Here is an 18,210-nt window from a genome sequence, read left to right on the forward strand (position 1 = left end):
ATGCTGTGACCACTGGCATCAGTCTCAGTAGACATTCCTCTGATGGTTCATATTTCCTCAGGACAAACTCATCTAGCTCCTCTTCTGAGTTCAGCAACACAAACACCACAGCTGACCACTGAGCAGGAGAGAGTTTAGCTCCATGGAGACGACGGTCACTTCCTCTGTTCAGGTATGTTTGAACTTCCTGCACTAGAGAATGATCATTCAGTTCATTCAGACAGTGGAACAGATTGATGGATTTCTCTGGAGAGAGCTTCCTCCTGATCTTCTTCTTGATGTACTTGACTGTTTCCTCTGTGCTGTGAGAGCTGCTTCCTGTCTGTGTCAGTAGACCTCGTAAGAGAGTCTGATTGGACTCCAGTGAGAGACCCAGAAGGAAGCGGAGGAAAAGGTCCAGGTGTCCATTCTCACTCTGTAAGGCCTTGTCCACTGCGTTCTTAAGGAAGACAGACATTGTTGATCTTTTAAAGAATGTATATTTTTTCTGTTTCAACACATTTGTGTTGTTGGAGATGAAAGAGAGAAATGCATATAAAGCAGCCAGAAACTCCTGAACACTCAGATGCACAAAGCTGAACACATTCTCCAGTTCAAACTCCTTTCTGAAGATCTGGGTACACACTCCTGAGTACACTGACACTTCTTTGACATCAATGCCACACTCTCTCAGGTCTTCCTCATAGAAGATCAGGTTGCCCTTTTCCAGCTGTTGGAAAGCCAGTTTTCCCAGTGCCAGAACAATATTTCTAGTCTGGTGAGGATCAGTGTCAGTTTTTCCATGGTACTTTCTGTTCTTGTGTTTGATGTTAAAGATTAGGAAGCGTGTGAACATCTGAGTCAGAGTCTTGGGGATCTCTCCACTCTCTGCTTCACCCAACATGCTCTCTAGAACAGTGGCTGCAATCCAACAGAAGACTGGAATGTGGCACATGATGTAGAGACTTCTTGATGACTTCATGTGTGAGATGATTTTATTGGCCAGGATCTGATCACTGATTCTCTTCCTGAAGTACTCCTCTTTCTGAGGGTCACTAAACCCTCGTACCTCTGTTACCTGGTCAACACACTCAGGAGGGATCTGATTGGCTGCTGCTGGTCGAGAGGTTATCCAGAGGAGAGCAGAGAGAAGCAGATTCCTCATGATGAGGTTTGTCAGCAGCACATCCACTGAGGTCGACTTCGTTATGTCTGATAAACTCTCATTGTTATGGAAATCTAGAGGAAGTCGACACTCATCCAGACCATCAAAGATAAAAATGACTTTATAAGCATCACAGTCTATTAACTGTAATGTTTTTGTTTCTGGGAAAAAGTGATGAAGCAAATCCATCAGATTGAACTTTTTCTCCTTCATCAAATTCAGCTCCCTAAAAGGAAGTGGAAATATGAAGTGGACGTCCTGATTGGCTCTTCCTTCAGCCCAGTCCAGAATGAACTTCTGCACAGAGACTGTTTTACCAATTCCAGCAACTCCTTTAGTCAGCACTGTTCTGATGGGTTTGTCTTTAAAGAGGTCATTACATTTGATGGGTGTCTCCTGTGTTGCTGGTCTCCTGGATGCTGTCTCAATCTGTCTCACCTCATGTTCATTATTGACGTCTCCACTCCCTCCCTCTGTGATGTAGAGCTCTGTGAAGATCTCATTCAGAAGAATTGAGCTTCCATGATCTGAAATTCCTTTAATTTTTTTATATTTCTCCAGTAGTTTGCGTTTGAGCTTTTGCTGATATCCAGAGATCATCTCTAAAACAACAGAAACACATGATGACAGTAATTTTATTTGTTTGCACTAAACCCACATGAACTATGCCACCTTCAGATATGCTGATAGTAAATAGCAAAAATGTATTTATTTGACATCAAGATCAATAATCTATATGGTCATGGTCTGGTGGTTAGGGAATTGTGGGTTGTGACCAGAGGGTCGTGGGTTTGATTCCCAGGCCTGACGCCATGACTTGAGCAAGACACCTAACCCCAACTGCTCCCTGGGTGCTGGGCTAGGGCTGCCCACCGCTCTGGACATGTGTGCACCACAGCCCCCTAGTAATCACTAGTGTGTGTGTGTGTGTGTGTGTGTGTGTACCACAGCCCCCCTAGTAATCACTAGTGTGTGTGTACCACAGCCCCCCTAGTAATCACTAGTGTGTGTGTGTGTGTGTGTGTGTGTGTGTGTGTGTGTGTGTGTGTGTGTGTTCTAACTGCACAGATGGGTAACTGCGGAAGACAGATTTCGATTGCGGTGCAAATCACAATTGACATGAAATGTGGCAACTATAATGTTCTCACAAATAATTCTTCTACGAGCATTTAAATGCTGATGGCTCTTCTAAATTATTTTTATTGATATATGATTAAACAGTATGTGCTAATGGCTGTAAAATACTTCAACAAATGTGTTTTATTATGAAGATAAAGTATGAACAGTGTGTTGTTTGTCTATTGTTTTTCAGTCAGATAATGCAAACCAGTCAGATTTACTAAAGTGTTTCTATGCTAATCAAAGATGTCTGATCCAAAATTGCTTGTAACATGCAACAGCTCAGCTGGGGCTAAGCCATTTTTGGCCACCAGAGGGAGACACAGATCAGCCACACCTGTCACCCAGCCCACTGGAGTGCAGCTCACAGGCCCCCTGGTGGTCCGTGTTAGTTAAAGAGATCTTAAGGGCTGTCTGCTGAGTCTCCTCTATTCCTCCTCTCTACAGTCTTGAGTTCTGTCTTCACACTCTTGAGTTCTCATCATTCTTCCTTGGTTGGAAGAGACGTTTTTAGCAGTTTTAATCATGTCAGCCCTTTCCACTGACATCTTTAGTTGTTGAGGTTCTCTGTGCTGGTATCACACTGGTTTGGTCACCCTGAGGGTGATGGTTTGATCCCTCAATAGGAGTTTTGGGGTTGAGGTTATGGGCGTGTCTGTAATCATTCCCCACGCCCAGCTGGGATCAAACATCTACAGTTCCAGAACCTTTTTATTGGTGGAAATACAACAAATGGTTCCAAATTAGATTCACAAACTAGAGCAGTTCTGGTTCCTCATTGGTGGAAAAGGGTCGATCTAGTGCTTAGTGCTTGATCTTGTGTTGTCATGACACCCCGTCTGCTTCCATTGTGACCACGCCCCCATTTGACTGAGTGCTTCAGTCATATATATAGTATGTGCATATTGTTATGACCCTGTCTTTTTGTGTTCGGGAGAAGCCTATCTGTTACAGGGAGTCCAGTCCATGTTCCACTCCAGGAATCCCTGATGTCCCTGGGAACATGAAGTCTCCGCCCTTGGCTTCCTGGTATATAAGGAGGAAATGAGAGGATCCCCGTTGCGATTCAGCCTTGCCGAACTTGTTGGAGATTGTGAACTTTGAGATATTGATATACTGTGTATGACCTTGTGATTTGGATTTGGATTTGCGTGCTCCTTTGATATAACTGTATAGAGTTGTGTATATAGATATATGTATATTGGTGGTTTGTGTGTGCACACGGTGAGTAGGAAGTGGCTGCCATTTTGTTTGGGTTGTGGGTTTGTATCTGTTTTGTATATAGGAAGTCAGAGTAGTGTTGTCTTTTGTTTCACCCTGTTAGTATAATTATGTCTGTTTCTTTCTAGTATGGTTTTTGTTAGTTGTTTTGGCCTGGGTCACTTCTGACGTTTGTACCTGTGTACACTTTGTCCTGTAAATATATTCTGTTTGTGAAAATTTGTAAATACACCAATACTTTACATCTTCTTAGATCACTGTGTCATCCATATTCCACCCCTTCACACCCCGTTACGGCCTAGAGCCTAGAAAGGACGTAACAATATAGTATATTGTTAAGTGCATCTATATAGACAGGGGTGGCCAACCCGTCAGAGACCAAGAGCCATTTTGGTTACTTTGTTATGGCAAAGAGCCACATCATGAGTGGTGAGTGTAATTTGTTGTGTGTTGGCGAGTGTAATTATTAGCTGTGAAGACAGTCAAATTCGTGTTTTCCACTACGCCGGTTTTAAAAGTATTAGCGGCTCGCTAGGCTTGTAAACAAACCGCGTACCACGAAAATGTAGCAGTGTGTCGCCCCGTTTGTGCAGGTGAGCCCGCGGACCGGCTGGGGAGCCGCATGCGGCTCGCGAGCCGCGGGTTGGCCACTCCTGTATATAGACTATGATTATGCAAGATTGATTGCAGTCTCCTGTGTGATTGTGTAGCTGTCAGTCTCCTGTGTGATTGCACTCTCCTGTGTGATTGTGTCAGTGTCCTGTGTGATTGCACTCTCCTGCAGAGTTGTATAATCCAGGTTCAGAAAGTAAAAGTCCTCACCAGGATTTTGTTCAAGCTTGCTCTGCTCTCCTGTGTGATTGTGTCACTGTCCTGTGTGATTTTGTCCAAAGTGTGGGTCACGTTCAAATTTTCCAGCCCACAGCCTCTGTTGACCGTAGCATTTTATATTTCACCAGAAAATGGCATTGTATACTATACTATACTAAGGCTGGGCGATATGGAGCAAAAATAATATCTCGATATTTTTTAGGTGAATGGCGATATACGATATATATCTCGATATTTTTTCTTCCCAAAAGGTAACAACAAAGAGGCAGTAATAAATCAAATCTACGTCCCAAATGAGTTGTGCAAAGAAGAGTGGCAGGACAGGGCGGAAGTTGTTAAAAGAGAAACTCAAGTAAATTCACTATTCACAGTGTTGTGCGTGAACGAGTTCAAAAGAACACGTTCATTGAACACGCTCATTTTTTCGTGAACGTTGAACTGAACGAAACACATTTTTTAATAACTTGAACGTGAATTATTTCACATTATGTGTCATGAACGGTAGACATCACTGTAAATGAACGTTGGAATTTGTTTCCATTGAAAACTGAGTGATTTCTGTTTTCTATTTTGAAACGCAACGAGAGAAAGTTCCTCCCTCCTGTATTCTCGCTGGTGCCGCTTAAATCATGCATCACCAGACAGAAATGGTTTTGACGTTGTGTGCTCAATGCATTGTGGGCAACGTAGTGTCCGCATGAGAATAGTTAACATACTGGCTTCCGCACGACGTTACCTGTGATGAATTGCAGCAGAGCGGGGTAGGCATAGCACGTATAAGAACGTATAGTGATTTCTAGCTTGTAGCTTCTTTATTTCCTAGTTGGATGTGCACGGTATTCACGCCTTATCTGTGATTCGTGGTTTTGATTAGCTTCATGTTTGTGTATGGTTAAAGTCTCTGTTCCATTTTCAGGTTCGTAGTGTTTTAGGTTTTCAGTTCATGTTTGGTCTCCGTGTTCTCTAACGTGATATCGTGCCTGGCAATACATGTATGTTCTGTTAGACTCCATGTTCATGTATGGCCGTTACTTGCTTCCCGTGTGTTTGTTCATGTCAGTGTATGTAACAATTAGTTGTACTCTTGTGTTTGGTCTAGTTTTGTGCCCTTGTAATTTCCGCTGCCTTTTAGTGTATTAAGCGTTAGTTCTCTATTCATCATGCCACGTCATTCGCGGTCCACTCGCGTGTCATCTGTAAATGCAAGATGTGAAATAAAATCTAATGAGATTGTACTATCTACTTCGCATTTGTGTCCGCCCCTTGATTGCGCAACAGCCAAATCGTGAAAAAAGTATTTGAATATCTCATGAAAAAAAGTAAAATGAACTGAACTTTGAACTAGTTCATAATTAAAATTGTGAACTTTGAACGTGAACTGTTCATGAAATACTTCCACACTACTGATGTAGCTCCTCGTTTAGGAACTAAATCATTCACAGTGTGAGCACTGCTGCTCTCTCCGCTGTTGGCCATGTTTATTTTGCGCGCTGCACGCATAACCTGCGTCAGAGGAAGAAGACGAGGTGGATGGAGACGAGAGAATTACCCCAGAGGACGAGGTGGTGAATGTTACAACTGTGGAAAACTGGGACACTTTGCAAGAGATTGTCCTGAAAATGAAGAAAATGCTGAGCAGAGAAACAGAACTTTCAGAGATTGACGGGCAGCGGAGAGGCTGGACGGTACAGGACCACTGGAAGACGACAAAAGGAAAGTAACTGGTTTAAATTATCATTTAATTTATCAATGCTTGCAGAAGATTAGTGTAGGGCCGCAGGGCCTGCCTAAAATAACACTGACTGTAAACTGCACTAAAATAAAAGTTTTTGGTTTATAGTGGTGCCACCCATTCAAAGAAAAAAAAAAAGCCTCTCCGATGTAAATGAAATAATACATTTGAACATGAATTTTTAATTTTAACTGCTAAATGTATGTTATGGGTTGTGACTTAATGTATAAATTGGGCCTGAGTAGCAGGCCTGAGGGGTTGTTTGTGCAGTGGGAGTTAGCTGTGTTGCGGTTCAGTTATCAGCAGGAGTTCCACTGTATGCTTATGAGCTGCAGAGTGCAGGAGGAGAGTGTTGGGAACAATTCATGTGTGAAGTGTGTAGCCAGGTGATTTGATGTTGAGACCGTAGGGGTCACTGCACTGCACGCTGCATGTGAGTGAGGGCCCCGATAGAGGTTTTGAGGATAAATTTGATGTTGGAAAACATGATTGCTTGGTTGTCACTGCTATTGTGTGGGATTGCGTGTGGGCTGCGGCAATGGTGCAAACCACATTAGAACAGGAAGACCTGTTCTCATTTCCTCGATCTAAACCACACGTGTCACTAGCAAACGTTTGCGAGGAGCCACAATAGCAGGACGTCGGTGAATGGATGACAGAGATGTCTGACATTACCAAATGGGAGAGAGTTCTTGGCAGGAACACCATGTTTAGCCCTAGCAGGAGGGCGTGGATGCAGCCGGCGCCGTGCTGGCTCCCCTGCAGGTGGGGAGTGGAACTGATTAACCCCCTTGGTATTTTTTAGCCGCCTCCCTTACCCTCTCAGAAAAAAAAAAAAAAAAATGAGAGGAAGAGGAACTCAGAACTGTTCCTGCAGCATTATGGGCACAAGGTAAGAGCGATGTTGGGGCTCATGCAGGGGGTGTGAGCCCATACACATCACCCCATCAACAACACAACACATCATCTTGTGGCAACACGCACAAGAAGCCGTGAGAAGCTTGCCGCAGAAAGAAAGGGGGAGGTGATGCTTGAACTGACCACCCCAGGGTGCGCAACGACCTTCCCAATGGTCGAGGTCACAGGCCCTGAAGGAGACATCATGGTCCACCGTCACTGGACAGGAGATGACATCATGAAGGCGGCGGTGGGCCTGGGTAAACCGACAGAGATGGGAGGTAAGCGCTCCAGCGAAGAACTAACAGATTTTGTTCAGTCTTGTCATCCAGTCAAACAAGATAGACCGAGACCAGACACCGGGAGACGTCCATCTCCACAACACTGAGTGGGAACCGCCAGCAGCTGGACAGGAGGATCCAAACAGGCCCTACAGAGCGATGGTAGGACGCCTGGTCACAAGGCTGGAAGCTGCACACCCAGCCACTATCAACACGTCCAAAATAGCTGCATGTAAACAAGAAGACGGAGAACCTGTCAGCGACTTCCTCGTGAGACAAGAGTTCACACCGACCACAGCGGTCTTGTAGCACCAGCACATTCCTTCTTCCGACTTATTAATGTCGCGATATAGCGAAATCCTATCGAATAAATAAATGTACCGGTATTTTTGTGAACAATATTATATCGCCCACCCCTATACTATACTATATAGAGGTGTGCCAAAAAATCGATTCATATATCAAAAATCGATTCTCATTTACTACGATTCAGAATCGATTTTAAATGTCCCAAAATCAATTTTAAGTCATGGTGAAGTCTCGCATTACGTAATTACAAAACTTTACGCAGACTTTACGCAGCAGATTCTGTGACACACTCATGTGCGTAAAAGTTTCAAAACAGATGGAGGAAATAGATATTCAACATGTCCGGTCTTCATTTAAGGCAAAAATATGGGTTCATTTTGGTTTTTACCGAATGCCGGGGAAGACCGAACTGAGGGTTTTCCATCCACCGAGTTTTTGAAAAAAAAAAATGAAAAAAGCTGGATGGAAAAGGTCCAAAATTCAAAAAAAGCCCCAAATATCGCAAAAAGATTTTTACGCTAGGAGGAGGTGGAAAAGTTAGACTATTGCATCGCCAAAATTCGGAAAAACTGGATGGAAAAGGGTTTTTCGCAGTTCTGGAGAGAGCAAAAATTGAATTTAACTTAAAAAAAAAATGTTTCAAAACCTCAACGTGCAAAAATGCGTAACTGCCAGATGGATGTAAAAATCACTATTGTTTGGCGTCCTCTCACGTGATCTAAAGTTTATTCGCATAACTGTAATGAATGGAAACAAGGCTTAATTCGCATTTTTTTCTGCCGAAACTTGGAAATTGCGCATTATTTTTTCAAAAGGTTTGGATGGAAACACGCAGAGCCGGAGTGGCTAATCGGGAGATTCTGGAGGATTCCCGATGGGCCGGCTCATATCAATCTCTAGTTTGGGCCGATTGGGAGGGAAAAATAATTTTGGGCCGGATTTGGGCATGAAACTCACGGGCTGAAAAAGGGGCCCACTCCGGCCCTGGAAACACGGTAGTAGCTCGTTTGTAAGGCGTGTGTACGCGGTGAGCACGGGAACGTTAATATAGAGAAGGGTGAGAAACAATATAGAGAAGGGTGGACCCAAGTGCTGGCTCGCAAGATCAAGACGTTTGACACTTATCAAATGTATTAGCGAGAGGGAAACGCGCACAGCAACCCAGAACAAACAAACAAAACAACGCGGCAGACTCAACGCGCAAAAGAATAGAAACCAAAACCGTGAGGGTACGGAGTAAAAATAGAAACAAAAAACAACGCGGAAAATACAACACGTCAAAAATCACTCAACCGTAGTGAGATTCGAGGAAGAAACAAAATAACAACAGTAACTAAAAAACAGCGCGGATAAATGCAACGCGAAAACGAAACCAAGGACGCCAGCAGAAGTAACTGGAAAAAAAACGCCGCAGCAAAATAAAACCCTTCCCAAAAATAAAGGCAAAACGGATAGGAAGAAATACAGGATTGGGAAAACTTGAGATGGGTCAGGAAGCGACGCAGGAGATAGATACTCGAATAAGTAAAGAGAAAGCATAACAGAGAGAGGTGGTGAGACCATTAAACGATAAGCAACCACAGAGAAAGCAGGGACCTGGCTGTGTATGGTTACGCCGGTTTAGTCTGGGACTGACTCTGGTGCCCCTAGCAATGGCTGGGGGAACTGCATCCGAGCCAGCCCTGAGAGCTCGCAAAATGAAGCTCAAGAATTTTGGTAACAACAAAAACCATTTTATTTTACCAAAGCACTTTATTTTTGTTAATTAAATGTGAAAGACACTTAATTTTCTGTATTTATCATTCTGTCTTGCAAAGCAGACTGTAGTAGATCATGCAGATTTTATAAACTGAAGCAGATTTTTATAAATCAAATCGTTTTTTGAATCGAAAATCGTTTTGAATCGAAAATCGATTTTGATTTACTATACACTGTGTCCCCCTCCCCAGAATACCAGGCTGAATGGGTGTGGCCCCAACACATGTCCACCTCACCAAATCTGGACAAAAAGTCTGGACACCCCTTGTGTAAAGTGTCCTGTGTGTTTGCATCTTCTTCAATATATCAGAGATGTGGATATTCAGATGTGATCTTCAGTACATAATCAGTGATGTGTATATTCAGATGTGATGTTCACTACATAATCAGTGACGTATATATTCAGATGTGATCTTCAGTACATAATCAGTTATTTGTATATTCAGATGTGATCTTCAGTACATAATCAGTGATGTGTATATTCAGATGTGATCTTCACTACATAATCAGTGACGTATATATTCAGATGTGATCTTCAGTACATAATCAGTTATTTGTATATTCAGATGTGATCTTCACTACATAATCAGTAATGTGTATTGTCATGGTCCCCACGGCAACCCCTCTTCTTTGTGTGCTTTTATTTTGAAGTCCCTTATTGTGTCTGACTTCATGCCCCACCTTGAACCCCACCCCCTCCTCATTGTTTTCAGGTGTGTCTCGTTTGGTTCTGTGTTTTATTCAGTGTATTTGTCCTGTGTTTAGTCTTTTGTTATGTGGGTTATTGTAAGTTCCACTAATTTTGATGCTGTGTGTAATCTTGCTGGTCCATGTCTTTAATGTCTTTATGTCTCCCCTGTTCTGTGTACTAATGTTCTCCTTTAGTGTTAGTTGGTGTATTTGGTTACTGTTTGGTTTGTCTTTGTTTTATGTCAGTATATTCTGTGTAGTGTTGGTTGTTTTGTTATTAAACTACTTCAGAGTCCACACTTGTGTCCAGCCTACCTTGCCCAAACGTTACATGTATAAACAGACCTTCACTGAGTGCAGGACTCCCTGAAGATCCTCCAGTCTGAACTGGGATGGTGCTGGAACTGGACTTTTCCTGAACTGGAGGAGAGAACAGTGGAAAATACCAACGTTATTAACATAATTAACTTTGTATAAAAGAGGATTTGCAGCTATGAGAACTGCTGTATTTATTTGTTTTTATATACTATATATAAAACACTATATATAGTATACTATATACTACATATATGTGTTTATATAAGTTTTGGGGCAGGTGTGGGGGAAATGCAAAGTAAGAATGCTTTAAAAATAGATGTTAATAGTAGAGTTGCACCGATACCGATACCGTATCGGTATCGGCACCGATACTGCCACTTACACAAAGCATCGGTATCGGCAATAGAGAGCGCCGATATGGTGAAGCTTATTGACGCGCATGCGCACCACTAAATGGCGCTTGACTGAAGCCAACGGCATGTCCGCGGTGTGGGAGTATTTCTCGGTTGAGACGGGCAGCAGCAAAAATGCCCGCTGCAAAATTTGTAATGCCAGCATTTCGAGGGGTGGCACGACCACCAAAGACTTCAATACGTCGAATTTAATTAAGCATTTAAAGCGAAACCACGTCAAAGAACACAGCGACTTCATCCAAGCAAGCTCAAAGAAGCAAGCTAGCACAGGTCAGCAGCAATCCTTAGAATGTGCGTTTCACAGACGTGACAAATACCCACCTGACAGTGTCAAAGCGAAAGCAATAACAGAGAAACTGGTTGAATTTGTCGCGTTGGATGACCAGCCCTTATCAGTCGTTGATAATATAGGTTTTCGACGACTAATTGAACAGTTAGAGCCAAGGTACAACTTGCCTAATCGGCGCTACCTTACTGAGACGGCTCTACCGCAGCTGTACACCCGAGTCTATGAACATGTGAAGGAGAGCTTGAAAGATGTCCCTATGATTAGCTTTACCTCAGACATATGGAGTTCAGACGTGTGTCCGATGACCTTATTAAGTTTGACTGCTTCGTGGGTGGATGCGGGTTTCACGTTGAAAAGCGCAGTTCTGCAAGCCAAGCCATTCCGCGGCTCACACACTGCTGAGGCTATCGCGGCAACTTTCGAGGATATGCTGAAGGAATGGAATATTCCGAAGAACCGTGTCCATGTAGTGTTGAGAGACAATGCCAAGAACATGGTAAAGGCCATGAATGATTTGGGGCTACCTAGTTTAGGTTGTGTTGCCCACTCGCTAAACCTCGTTGTGCACGAAGGTCTCTTGTCACAACGTAGCGTTTGTGATGCACTGGCTAGCGGGAGGAAAATCGTTGGTCATTTTAAACACTCTCCGTTGGCATATTCCCGTCTGGAGGATATTCAGGCTGACCTGAATTTACCTATTAAACGACTACAGCAAGATGTACATACCAGGTGGAACAGTACATTTTACATGGTCCAAAGTTTGATTCAACAGAAGCGACCACTGTGTGCTTATGCAGCTGACCATGATCTGCCCGCCACACTGACTGCTAATCAGTGGGGGCTGCTCGAGAAAACACTCGCTGTTCTAGAGCCGTTTGAGGAATTGACACGTGAGCTCAGCTCTTCGACTGCATTAGCTGCAGACGTAATCCCCGCTGTTACTGTACTTCGACGCCTTCTCCGCAAAGAAACGAATGCCGACCAAGGAATAAAAACGATGAAAAGCACCTTACTGGATGCGGTTAACTCAAGATTTAGCACGGTTGAGGAAGAGCCACTGTACTCATTTGCAACTCTGCTGGATTCGAGATACAAAGACAGGTCGGTTTTTACCACGTTTTGGAGTCATATACTATTTTTGCCCAATATATAATCTAGATATAGGGCTATGGATAACAGTTTTAATATGTTAATTCAAATTGTCATTTGTATGGGCGTACTGATTTATATAATATTTACAAAATAGATGTAATAAATTAGGTAGGCCAGCTATACTATTGTTTTGAATATATAAACCTACCTTAATTAAGCAGAAAGAAAATATTGCTACAAAACCATACTTGCTGTCTTTGAATGGTTATCAGCTGATAAAGCTTATTTGTTGTAGGTATTTCACAAATTCAGACTCCTTGCAAAAGGCAAAGATTGCTTTGACACAAATGGTTGAGAAGATGGAAGAAAAAAGTCCTGCAGCTGCCTCAGCTGAGCCAGTTCAGAAGAACCCACGTCTAGATGCTGGGAGTCAGAAAAAAAGCTGTCTTGGTGGCTTATTTGATGAAATCCGGCAGCAGAATGAACCAAAATCCAGCCAAACAAGCATGAGTGCTACAGACGAGGTCCACATCTATCTTTCTGAGCCAACAGTGTCTCGGTCAACCAATCCATTGGAGTGCTGGAGAACTAGCCAAACCCAGTTTCCTTTACTGAATACCCAGGCTGTCAGCTTCCTCAGTGCCCCATGCAGTAGTACTGAGAGTGAAAGGCTCTTCAGTGCAGCCTCACTTGTTGTGAATGAACAAAGGAACAGGATACTTGCAGAAAGAGCAGAAATGCTGCTTTTTCTCAAGAAAAACCTTAAATTGATGCTAAAGTAAAGCTAAGCCATGTTTATGCACAAAAGCTCCACTTATGTTTGTTTAAATTGAACTTGCTGCACCTTTTGTTTGTACACTTTTTTTTTCTCAAAATTTGTGGCTTTGTTGCATGCAAATAACCAAGCAGCTCAAACCTTTTTTTACATAGAATTTTTTTGTTTGCATACTTTTATGTTAGCACTTATTTAGTTTAAGCAACTTGTTTAAATTTGAATTGAATTGAAACAATTAAAAAGCTGTGAAGCATAGCGAGATTATGCTTTCCTTCTTGCACATGTTTCTGCATTGTGGCAATTTATTTTTTCATAGCTTTGAAACTTTTTAATGTACAGTTAACCAGTAAATTTAAGTCAGAGTTGGTATCGGTATCGGTACTCTGTATCGGCAGATACCCGAAAAGCTGGTATCGGTATCGGTAAGGAAAAAGTGGTATCGGTGCATCCCTAGTTAATAGTTTATTTGTTAATTAACAAAATGAATGAAAAGAATCAGTCACGTCTGGCCCCGCCCTCTACCCCTGTGTGGTGCTTTCATGTGTCACGTCTGGCCCCGCCCTCTCCCCCTGTGTGGTGATTTGTATGTCACGTCTGACCCCGCCCTCTACCCCTGTGCGGTTAGCGCTAGTGCATGTGTCCATGTTGTTCTATGTTCTGGTTAGTGCTAGTGCACGTGTCCATGTTGTTCTATGGTTGAACTTCCCTAGTCCATGTTTTGTTGAGTACGTGTATCATTGCTGTCAGGTCCTGCACTCCCCGATCTCGCCACCAGAGGTCTGACTCACCTGAGTTCTAGAGCGTACCAGCTGTCTGTCATTACACTTGATTGTGAAGCGTATTTAACACTGCCAGCCCCCTTGCTCATTGTGAAGTATTGCAGTTCTTTCTTAGTCTGCATACCAAGCCTTTATCTCGTTAGTCTCTTTGTGTATGATTCTGCCTGGTTCTTTCGACGTTGCCTTTGCCTTACCTTTGACATCTCCTCTGTTATCTGGATTACTCGACCCCTGCCTGTACGACTACGTTTCTGGATTGTCCTTATTAAACCTTGACCCGCACATGGATCCTAACATGCCTCACGAGTCTGATTCGTTACAATTGCTAGTTTGTCTGTCTGCTTTAGTGTTCGTAGTATCAAGTGTTTTATTCTTTATGTCTATTCTGTCTTAGTGCTTGTTGGTTTTTCGTCTTGTGGTTGTTTTGTATTCTTATGTTCTTCGAGTTCCCGTTTAGCGTACAACTGTTAGTTCTCCTGTTGTGTTTTAATCATTTTGTAAAATTAAAGTCAGGAGTCTGATTAATCAATGATACCAAACAGCTGATAATGATCTTACAAAGAAGATTTACAACTGTGAGAATTGTATTCATGACCTTCATATATATATAAACCCAGTAATTATAAATAAATATTAACTGTGGTCTCTGATCATCTCAACATTCAGATTCATCTCTTACCTCCATATGTAATGTTCATGTTCACTGGTCCATGAAACTGATTCCCATGGAGCTGAGGAGCACAGACGTTCCCTCCTGTCTGAGCTGTGATGTTGGTCTGGACTGGAGTAGATCCCTCCATCTTCTAATCAGACGTTACTTCACCAACACCACTAAACATCAACATATGAGGATGGCATTAAATAAGTTAGTGTTTCACATGTGTGAAACAGCACCACCCAGAGTATGACACAGGTCAGTGTGTCTCACAGTTTGTTTATTTTATTATTTGAATAGTATAATAATTTTTGAATAAAATAATTTTAAAAAATATGTAACGATCTGCGCGAGGCAGAACACGGAGGCGGACACAAACGCTGAGGAGAGCGAGATTTATTCAAGGAAATTCCAAAGGCAGAGTCGTAGTAGCAGGCAGGGGTCACATCAGGCAGGCAATCAGAACACAAAAAACGGACAGACATGGCAAAACACAACAAGGAGGACTCACTGAACGGCAGCAACATGGCGAACAGGAAAACAACAGAGAGAACAAAAAGACCGATACAGACATGGGAGACACAGGGACTATTATACACAGAACTAAACTAGGACCAGGTGACAGCACTGATGACATGGGCGTGGAAGACAATGGGAAGGCGGGGCAACAGACGAGCAGGGCGGGATCAACGGGCAAGTAAACGCAGACACAAGGGAACCCGGAGTGACAGCAAGGAGAGGGGGCGTAGCCCTACGTGACAAAATAAAGGATATGTTTGTAAATGGTTGGCTGTGAGCAGGCTAATATTATTAGTACACAGTTCAATCCCATAATAAAGGTTCACATATGAATACAGTAATTCAGAACCCATCAAATTATGTTTACAGTAATCTTTTTAATGTAAAAGTACTGAAAAGAAAACTGAACTGGTAAATAAATTTACTGATGACACTTCATTAGCTCCTCCCCTAATGATGATGGTATATCTCTCCTCATTAGCTCCTCCCCTACTGATGATGGTATAACTCTCCTCATTAGCTCCTCCCCTACTGATAATGGTGTACCTCTCCATTAGCTCCTCCCCTACTGATGATGGTATAACTGTCCTCATTAGCTCCTCCCCATTGATGATGGTATAACTCCTCATTAGCTCCTCCACTACTGATGATGGTATACCTCTCCATTGGCTCCTCCCCTACTGACAATGGTATAACTCTCCTCATTAGCTCCTCCCCTACTGATGATGGTGTAACTCATTAGCTCCTCCCCTACTGATGATAGTATAACTCTCCTCATTAGCTCCACCCCTACTGATGATGGTATATCTCTGCTCATTAGCTCCTCCTCCTGTATATACATTGTACTGCATCATACTGTATATACTGAATATACTCTGTACTGTATCATACTGTATGTACTCTACTGTATCATACTGTATGTACTCTGTACTGTATCATAGTGTATATACTGTATGATACAGTTCAGAGTATTTGCAGTATTGTAATGTTCTAGCCACATGCAGATAAGTGGACAAACACAAAAGCTGAGAGAACAAGGGTTTATTGGCCTTTTCAGAGTCTTTCTCTACTGAAGGGACATAAGGGACACATAGTCAATCTGTAAAGAAGAATTACACTGATGCTTAGGGCACAGTGGCATACAAACCAGCCAGATTAACACTAAACACAATAACTTTCAGTACAAATAGTGACATACAAACCAGCCAGATTAACACTAAACACAATAACTTTCAGTACAAATAGTGACATACAAACCAGCCAGATTAACACTAAACACAATAACTTTCAGTACAAACACGTGAAGAGACTTAATAGACAGTACGATAGACACCAGTGATCAGTTATGACAAGTACACATTGGAACAGACACTAGGCAGCATATCAAACATTAGGACAAACGAACACCGAAACAGACTAAAGGTAGAGACAACGAGTAAAGGAAAAACTGAAACTAAGAGTAACACACGAGACAAGCACACAAAACGTAGAGGGGAAACAGGACAAATCTAACGACTTACCTAATCTACCGACTTCACTGAAGAACACAAGGGGTACCAGGCTGTAGGAACTAAACAACATAGAGGAAAACAGAACACTAAACTGACAGAGAGGACAGAGAGGGACTAAAACACAAACCGGAATACAAAGGGAATAAATATGGAAGCAAGAGTCCAGGAAACTGTCAAACAGAGGAAACGCAACAGGAGAACAACAATCAATGAGCGTCCAGGCTGGAGTGAGAATGAGGAGTTTAAATACACGAGTGAAGACAAAAACGAGACACAGGTGAACCTCATAACTAGAACGAGAGGCTGAACTAAGGTGGGCAAAGAATACAAGAAAACTGAAAACACGACAGAAGGGGAAACCAAGGATGTAATAGAGAAGGGGGCGGGGCCATCTGTTACTAGTACATACTATATCATACAGTATATACTGAATATAATGTGTATTGTATATACTGTATGTACTCTGTACTGTTTCATACTGTATATACTGCACTATAACATTGGGAATATAGATTTTATGTAAATACATTAAAAATATTTATTTCATGTCTAATATGTGTAGTCTTAAGTGCCCTTTTGGAATATATTGTATTTGCATATTGGAGTCTATAGAAATGTAATTTCATTCAGCTGTGGTCTCCTTGTTTGCAAGAAGCACCTGAGTCTGTCCCAGCAGTGATCCGTTTCACCTGTTGCCATGGCTTCTTAAGGAAGCTTGTGGCGACGGATCACTGCTGATTCTTTTTGGCTCACCGACTTGTTCTCAGCCCTTTCCCTGCTTTCTCTAAAGCCAGCACGTTGCGTTCCCGATTAAAGGTGTCTCGCCACCTTATTCGTTCTCTCTCTCTTCTGTTACTTCTCTACGACTTATTCGAGTAGCTATCTCCTGCACCGCTTACTGACCTCTCTCAAGTTTTCCTCCATCTGTTTCACTTCCTATCTGTTATATACGGAAGAGGATTAGGGCCACTATAAAAAAAATAAAATAGGGCACTGGGGGGAAAAAAGGGCAGCCAGAATTCTGACTTTTTTCTCACAATTCTGACATTAATCTCACAATTCTGACTTTAATCCCACAATTCTGACATTAATCTCACAATTCTGACATTAATCTCACAATTCTGACTTTAATCTGTGACGCTCGAAGGAGGAGGCACGTCGAACGGTGCAACATAAAACATTTAATGTGACCACAAACACGTTAAGACAACTCTGACACAGGCACGAAACTTTAGACAAAGATGAGCACAAGACATTGCGCACACGCACATTATATAGGTTGTTAACACAGACCCTAACACAGACAAGGCACAGGTGAGACTACGAACACGCTCACAGATGACCCACACCCACAGAACTACATACATGGACATAACGGCACGCAGACGACCTAACGACACGCCCACAAGGAGGGGTCCGGAGCTGTCACCATGACATAATCTCACAATTCTGACTTTAATCTCACAATTCTGACTTTTTTCCAAGTACCTACAATTCTGAGAAAAAAGTCAGAATTGTGAGATTAATGTCAGAATTGTGGGATTAAAGTCAGAATTGTGAGATTAATGTCAGAATTGTGAGGAAAAAAGTCACTTTAATCTCACTAGTGACTTTAATCTCAGAATTCTGGCTGCCTGTCAGGAACAGCACGTGATCTCCCTGCAGATGCGGTTCACCTGCTACTCATCGCCCCTCCCCCTTCACAAATATTTAATCTTCCTCCTCTCTCTTCCGGGTTGTGAAGTATTGTTACCATGCCACGTACCAAGCATTCTTTCCCTGTTACTGCTTTTCTGTGTACCGACCTCTGCTCTCCTCCTAGACCTCATTCCCTGCCTAGTCCCTCTGTACCTCCTGGCTTCTGTCTCACCGGCGTG

The 18,210-nt window shown here is 42.6% G+C and overlaps 1 protein-coding gene across 3 annotated transcripts in view; it reads right to left on the reverse strand.

Annotated features, from left to right (window-relative positions):
• Nucleotides 1-18,210, reverse strand: part of LOC143491500 (NACHT, LRR and PYD domains-containing protein 12-like) — a 204,458-nt gene that overhangs the window by 16,806 nt on the left and 169,442 nt on the right. Inside the window, exons 1-4 of one of the 3 annotated variants that reach the window (XM_076990560.1) lie at nt 16,343-17,241; nt 14,328-14,479; nt 10,328-10,402; nt 1-1,746 (exon numbers count right to left, since the gene is read on the reverse strand). The exon at nt 1-1,746 is cut by the window's left edge and continues 13 nt beyond it. The exons of 1 other annotated variant lie outside the window; for it this stretch is intronic. In XM_076990560.1, coding sequence (XP_076846675.1) covers nt 1-1,746; nt 10,328-10,402; nt 14,328-14,448 — 1,942 coding nt within the window. In that variant the 5' untranslated portion in view covers nt 14,449-14,479; nt 16,343-17,241. Of the gene's footprint in view, nt 1,747-10,327; nt 10,403-14,327; nt 14,480-16,342; nt 17,242-18,210 lie in introns of those variants that run through there. One more of the 3 variants, XM_076990561.1, reaches the window with a different exon arrangement.

The sequence above is a fragment of the Brachyhypopomus gauderio genome, unplaced genomic scaffold (assembly GCF_052324685.1).
Source record: "Brachyhypopomus gauderio isolate BG-103 unplaced genomic scaffold, BGAUD_0.2 sc76, whole genome shotgun sequence".
Lineage (NCBI taxonomy): Eukaryota > Metazoa > Chordata > Actinopteri > Gymnotiformes > Hypopomidae > Brachyhypopomus > Brachyhypopomus gauderio.